General features: G+C 37.4%; 1 protein-coding gene across 1 annotated transcript in view; it reads left to right on the plus strand.

Moving 5' to 3' along the window:
• The window catches only part of LOC109373466 (sulfotransferase 1C4-like), a 36,573-nt gene extending 29,616 nt beyond the window's left edge, over window positions 1-6,957 (plus strand). Inside the window, exon 7 of the mRNA XM_019627269.1 lies at window positions 6,745-6,957. Coding sequence (XP_019482814.1) covers window positions 6,745-6,857 — 113 coding nt within the window. The 3' untranslated portion in view covers window positions 6,858-6,957. The remainder of the gene's footprint in view (window positions 1-6,744) is intronic.
• The last annotated feature ends 824 nt before the right edge of the window (window positions 6,958-7,781 follow it).

Consider the following 7,781-nt stretch of genomic DNA (forward strand, 5'->3'; position numbering starts at 1 on the left):
ATCTACCCTGGAGAATGTTCCCTTTGCACTTAAAAAGAATATGTATTCTGCAGTTTTTAGATGAAATGTTCTGCATATATTTATTAAGTTCACCTGGCCTAATTTCTCATTTAGGGCCAATGTTTCCTTATTGATTTTCTGTATGGATGATCTATCCATTGATGTAAGTAGGGTATTAAAGTCCCCTACTATTATTGTATTACTGCCCATTTCTCCCTTTTTGTCTGTTAATATTTGCTTTATATATTTAGGTGCTCCTATATTGGGTGCATAAATGTTTATTAATGTTATACCTTTCTCTTAAATTGAAACCTTTATCATTATGCATATTGTTTCTTATTACAGTCTTTGTTTTAAAGTCCATTATGTCTGATATGTGTATTGCTACACCATCTTTCTTTTTGTTTTTATTTGCATGGAATATCTTTTTCCATCCCTTCACTTTCAGTCTGTGTGTCTTTTGATCTGAAATGAGTCTCTCATAGGCAGCATATAAGTGGGGCTTCTTTTTATATTCATTCAGCCACTCTGTGTCTTTTAATTTAATCCATTTACACTTAAAGTTAATTATTGATAAGTATGTACTTATTGCCATTTTATTGTTATTTTGGTTGTTTTTGCAGTTCTTCTCTTAGCCTTTCTTCTTATCACAGTCTCTTCCCTTGTTTGCTGAAGTGTTTTAGTGTTATGTTTGGCCTCCTGTCTCTTTATTGTTTGTGGATATTTTGTAGGTTTTTAGCTTATGGTATGGTCACCATGAAGTTTGTATATATGAATATATACATGTATACAATATGTTCAGTCTATTTTAATCTGATAGACATTCACTTTTGAATACATTCTAAAGGCAGTTATTTTTACTCCTCGCTCATGTTTATTTTTTTTATGTCACTTTTCTGTATCTCCTATTTATTGTAGCTATAGTTGATTTTGCTACTTTTGTTCTTTAACTTTCATACTAAATTTTTAAGTGGCTAGCCCACTTCCTTTACTACATATTTGCCTTTACCAATGAGATATTTTTCTTTTACATATTTTGTTATTTCTGATTATGGCTTACTCTTTATGCTTAGAAAGACCCTTTAATATTTTTTGTAAAACATTTAGTGGTGACAAACTTCTTTAGTTTTTGCTTGTCTAGGAAACTATCTCTGCTTCAATGCTGAAAGATAACCTTGTGGGATAGAGTATTGTAGGTTCTTTTCTTTTGGGACTTTAAATGTGTCCTTCCACTCTCTTCTGGCCTGCAAAGTTTCTGCTAAAAAATCATCTGATAGCATTGTGGGATTGCCTTTGTATGTGACTAGTTGGTTTCCTCTTGCTGCCTTCAAATTTCTCATTTATCTTTAGTTTTTGACATTTTAATTGTAATATGTCTTGGTGTGAATCTCTTTGGGTTCATCTTGTTTGGGACTCTCTGTGATTCCTGGTCTTGGATGTCTCTTTCCTTCACCAGGTTAGGAAAATGTTCAAATAAGATTTTTGCCTTTTCTCTCTCTTCTCCTTCTGGGGCCCCTATAATAAGAGTTATAGTATGCTCAATATGTCTCAGAGGTACTTAAACAATCCTCATTTTTTTAAAATAGGTTTTTTCTTTTTGCTGTTCTGATTGGATGATTTCCACTATTTTATCTTCTAGGTCACCAATCCATTCTCCTGAATTATCTAATCTGCTATTGTCTCTAGTTTAATTTTTCATTTCAGTTACTGTAGTATTCTTCAGCTCATATTGTTTCTTTTTTTCTACACCTTTGAGCTCTTTGTTAAAGATCTCACTGTGTTCCTCTGTTTTTCTAAATTCAATTAGCATCCTTATGGCCACTACTTTGATTTATTTATCAGGCAAATTACTTATTTCCATTTCATTAAGATTATTTATGTGTGTGTGTGGGCATGTGTGTGCTTTCATTTGGAACACATTCCATTGCTCCTGATTTTGTTTGAATTTCTGTATTAATTTTTATGATTTAGATGAAACAGCTACTTCTCTCCTGATCTGAAAGAAGTGGCTTTGTGTAGGAGCAACCTCTGTGTAGAACACATGTGCCATATGACATTTGGCAGGCATATAGTGCCAGGAGTTACCTAGCAGGCCAGCTGGCTGGAGCTCAAGTGGGCTCGGGCTGAGGTGTCCGGGAGTGCATGTCACCAGGGGTGCCCAGGCATGCTGGCAGGCCAGGTCTGGAGCAGGCACGAAACGAACTGGCCTGGGGTATGCTGTGGTGTCTTTGCAGGCCAACTAGAGCACTTGAATCGAGCTCCTGATCATGCTATCTAGGTGGAAGAAGAATGTAAACAATGGTGTTTGCTGACCTCCAATTCCAGAGGATTCTCACAGTTTCCCACCTATTTGGCAGGTGCTTCGGGGTTATTAAATTGTTTTTTTCTTTACATGTAGTCTAGATGCCCTTTAAATCACTGTTTTATCATTGTGCCCCAGGGCAGGCAAGTCTTTGCATGGGTCCCTCAATGATATCCTTCCCTAGTGCTGGTTGCCCTGTGAGGGTGGAATTCCCATGGTTGCTGTGTCTCCATCTCTCCTGCCTTTCTCTGTGTGGACCCTCTCACATTTGTTATGCATAAATTGTTCAATCTACCCTCAGTTTTTCTTCAGGAGGAATTGTTATACATACAGATGAAAATTCAGTGTGTCTATAGTAGGAGGTGAGTTCATGGTTTTTCTACACTGCCATCTTGGACCCCAAGTTTATCTTTAAACTTTTTTGACAATAGCCATTCCTTTACTTTCTTTTTCTTGCCTAATTGTTCTATGACTTTAAGAACTATGTTGAATAGAAGTTACAAGTACAACCTTGTCTTGTTCCTGATCTTAGATGAAAAGCATTCATCTTTTCACCACTGAATGTGATGTTAGCTGTGGGCTTGTCTTATGTGGTCTTTTCTATGTTGAAGTACATTCCTTCTACATCTAATTTGTTGAGAGTTTTTATCAGAAATTAATGTTGAGTTTTGTCAGATGCTTTTTCTGAACTTATTGAGATGCTCATATGACATTTTTCCTTAATTTTGTTAGTGTGGTGTATCACATTGATTTATTTGCACATGTGGAACAATCTTTGCATTCCAGGGATAAATCACACTTGATTATAGTTTATGATTATTTTTAATGTGTTGTTGAATTTGGATTGTTAATATTTTGTTGAAAAATGTTGCATCTATGAGGTCCGACAATTAAGTTCACAAACTTGTTGCAACGATGTTGCTAACTTTTTTTATATCAAAGGGAATATTCATTACGAATTTATACCAACTGGACAAACAGTTAACCAAGTTTACTATTTGGAAGTGCTGAAAAGGCTGCATGAAAAATTAGACAACTTGAACTTTTTGCCAATTCTTAGCTCTTGCATCATGACCTACACCAGCTCACACGGCACCGTCTATGAGAGAGTTTTTAGCCAGTAAACAAATAACTGTATTAGAATACCCTCCCTACTCACCTCACCTCATCTGGCCCCCAATGACTTTTCTTTATCCGAAGATAAAATAAATATTGAAAGGAAGATATTTTGATGACATTCAAGACATCAAGGCTAATATGACAACAGCTCTGATGGCCTTTCCAGGAAAAGAGTTCCAAAATTGCTTTGAAGATGGACTATGCACTGGCATCAGTGCATAACTTCCCAAGGGGAGTACTTCAAAGGTGACCATAGTGATAGTCAGCAATGAGGTATGTAACGCTTTTACTAGGATGAGTTTGTGAACTTAATTGTCAAACCCCATATATTTTCATGTTACTGATTAGCACCTTTTTGTTTTAGCTTAACAAACTCCCTTTACCATTTCTTTTATGGCTGGTCTAATGGTGAATGACTTCCTCAGCTTTTGTTTGCCTGGGGAAGTCTTTTCTCTCCTTTATTCCTGAAGACTAGCTTTGTCAAATAAAGTATTCTTGATTGACAGGTTTTTTGTTTTTGTTTTTGTTTTTCTGCACTCTGAATATATTAGCTCACTCTCTTCACCTGCAAGGTCTGTGCTGAGAAATCTGTTGATAGCCTTATGGGGGTTCCCTTGTATTCGAATAGTCTCTTTTCCCTTGTTTTCAAATTTCTTTGTCTTTGATTTTTGACAGTATGATTACAACGTGTCACAGCAAGGAATTCTTTGGGTTGAACCTGTTTGGAAATCTTTGAACTTCATTTCCCTGAATGTCTATATTTCTTCCTAGATTTGGGAATTTTCTTTAAATAAGTCTTCTGCCCTTTTCTCCCTCTTTATCTTCTCCTTCTGGTATTTCTATGATTTGTACTTGGGTCCTCTTGATGGTGTCCCATAAATCCCATAGACTTTCTTTACTCTTTTTAATTCTTTTTCTTTCTATTCTTCTAACTGGGTAATTTCAAATAGTGTGTCTTTGAGGTCTCATATTCTTTCTTCTGATTGATCAGATCTGCTGTCAACACCCTTTATTGCATTATTTTTTTCATTCATTGTATTCTTCAGCTCCACAATTTAGATTTGGTTCTTTCTATGATTTCTATCTGTGTGTTGAAATTCTCATTTTTTAATGTATTGTTTTCCTGATTTCCTTGAGTTGTTTGTGTTCTCTTGTAGCTTGCTAAGCTTCCTAAAAATAATTATTTTGAATTCTCGATCTAGCAATTTATAGATCTCCATTTCTTTGGAGTCAGCTATTGCAAAAAATATTGTGTTCCTTTGGCAGTGTCGTTTTTTCCTTGATTTTTTCATGTTTTTGTTTGTTTATTTGTTTTATTTGGTTTTTTTGCAACCTTGTGCTGATGTCTGTACATTTGATGGAGTAATCACCTCTTCCAGACTTTGTGATTTGGTTTCAGTGAGGAAAGACCTTCACCTATGGGTGGGTGTGGGGTCACTGGCTGGATGGCCTGCAGCTATTCTGGCTCCTAGGAAGACACAGCAGTGTACAGTTCCATCAGCTGAGGTCAGCATCAATGAAGACTGCAGAGGTCCCCAGCAGCTCTAACTGCAGGTGTCCAGAGCAGCAACATGTGCTGTTGGATTTTCAGTGGTGAAGGCTGCTGGGGTCCTTCCAATCTCTTTTTTTCCCACAGGTAAAGCAACCATGGAACCAGGGTCCAGAGTGTGGGACCTCATAGAGCTACAATGGTTCCAGGGTCTGGGGTCACTGTGGTTGTGGCTCGAGTGTCCTAGGTGTCGGCACTGACAGAACAGTTAGTTGTAAAGCCAGTGTCCAGAGTGCAAGCATGTGTGGAGCAACTATAGCTCTGGGGTCTGGGGTGCAGATACACTTGTTGCACTGGTGATTTCTGGTCTGGGTGCTCATAGAGGGGCCAGGGAGCTGGATTTCTGAGTATAGGTACATGTGAAGTAGACATGGGGCATGGGTATGGGGAGTGGGCTGTACGGCATGGATAAGGCCCTGGGTTTCAGTGCATGCATGGGGTTGAGGTGAGTGAAGGTGACTGTGTCAGTGTAGCGCAATAGCAGCTCCTTCTTAGAGAGGAGAGTACATAGCGGTGTCTCCCTCTCTAGTGGGTCTGTGGTGGCTATGGTAATTTGTTATCTCAGTAAGGAGAGCTACTGGAGTCCTCACAAAGCAAACCACTGGAGTCCATGCTGACAAAAACCATGAAGTCCTCCATTGTGAAAGCTACAGGGAATCTATGTAGTCACAGGGTTGTTGAGGTTCTCAGTGGCAAAGGCTGCCAGGCTTTCTGCAGAGCAGGCCACTGGGGACTACAGTGGCACCCAGTGCATATCTGATATTTTTAACCCCCACCCTTCTTTACTCCTAACTATCTCCAGACATCTCAGCTATGACAATCTCTAGCAATCTTTTCTGTATGGCTGTTCTCCTGTTTTTGCTCCATTGTGTTGCTTCTGGTTCTTAATTGGACTCTTGAAGTCTTCCCAGGGCTGTTTTAGTTCATGGATAATTGCCTAATTGTTGTTTTTTGTGGGAGGACGAAAGCTGGTACGTCCTCCACCATTTTCCTGATGTCACTCAGTCACCTAGTTTTCTTGTAAGTTAATTGACAAATTATATAAACACATAATGTATTACCTCTAGAAAATTAAGCAAGCTTACACTTCACACATGAAAATAACATTACACAGCTTGAAGAGCCCAAGTGAATCAGATACCATGGGCAATCAGAAGATAAATAGCTTTCTATAGGCTCTCTGGCCATTTTTAGTTATGCAAGCTAAAAACAGAAACTTTTGAATACTTTATTGCATTCCTTTATATTCTATTACTTTAATTTAATTACAGGTTAACAGCAAAGATAATTTAGATTGGAAATTAGAATTTTCAGTGTGTTCGACTATGAATTTTTCCTGAATTAGAGATACAAATAAGAGATGCAGATAATGTTCTGAGAACACAGCCACTCACATAAGCCCTTCAGTGATCTGTAAAGAGAAGATAAGAAAATTAGGTCCAAGTAATAACTTAAATAGAATGTTGGATGTACTGAGGGTTCAAAAAGTACTGAGAGATCAGAGAGCTCAAGAGTGTAATGCAGAGAATTAGAGAATCATGACCTGGATTTCCACCTCTCCCCAAAGGTTTCATAATAAAGCTTTCTACTTACAAATACCTCACTTGTGAAATGGAGTAATCTTACTTGTAGCTTCATTTATCGATGTCAGGAGGACAATGAGCTAATGTCTATGCAAGGAATTTAAATACTGAGAGGAAACGGATTGTCTAAATGGAAAATGGTCAAAGTTCATGAAAATATCATTGAATGTGCTTTACATTACTCTTTTTAGGAGTCATAGGAGATTGGAAAAATCAGTTCACTGAAGCTCAGAACAAGCGATTTAATGAAGAATATGAGAAACATATGGCTGATACCTCGCTATCATTCTGCATGGAACTCTAAAAATCAGAGCAAGGGAATAAGATTTATTGTCTCACCAGCCTCTGTGAAGTACAACAAAACTCTGTTTCCAAACACCAGTAATGGTTTGTGTGATTTTATGTGAGGGTTTTTAAAGAATGACTTGAATTTATGATTAAATTTTTGAATTAACCACAGTGTGACTTCATTTAACTAGTATCACTATTCAGCATTTTTCTTCTCTCTCTGCAGATTTTTTAGTGTCTACATTAATTTCAATATACCAACATGTAATATATAATACACGTTTAATCATTTCTGTTCCTTCTATATATCCTCTTTCCATGTTCTGTTATAATTTTCTTTAAATTGAAACATTCTCTTCAAAAGTTCTATTCAATACATCTTTTTTTCTTTCTTTTTTATTTTCTTTTAAATTAAATTTATTGGGGTGACATGGCTAGTAAAATTACATGGGTTTCCAGTGTACAATTCTATAGCACATCATCTACATATCACATTGTGTGCTCACCCCCGAGTCAGTTCTCCTTCCATTACCATATATTTCACCCACTTTATCCTCTTCTCCCATTCCCCAATACAATCTTACACAGCAAAAATGCCAGCTCCATTCATTTGATGACAGATATATTGAAAGTCTTATTCATGCTGGGAAGTGGAGAACATCAAAAGATGATAAGAACAAGGTTCCTTCCTCCAAGAAGGGTGCAGCCTAGTAGGGGACTGCAGCATGAGCACAGGTGAACTGCATTATTAAAAAAACAAAAACAAACAAACAAAAGCTGTGATAGGCTGAAAGGTACAGCAGGATCATAGAGAAGAAAAACAAAACCACATGGTATGGAGCCCCAGAAAAACTGAAGAAAATAGGGATATGAGGCCTTGTGTATTTCACAATACCCCACTCTCTGGCCACAAAGCACATGTGCTACATTTAGCATAGTC

The sequence above is a fragment of the Hipposideros armiger genome, unplaced genomic scaffold (genome assembly GCF_001890085.2).
Source record: "Hipposideros armiger isolate ML-2016 unplaced genomic scaffold, ASM189008v1 scaffold_727, whole genome shotgun sequence".
NCBI classification, from domain to species: Eukaryota; Metazoa; Chordata; class Mammalia; order Chiroptera; family Hipposideridae; genus Hipposideros; species Hipposideros armiger.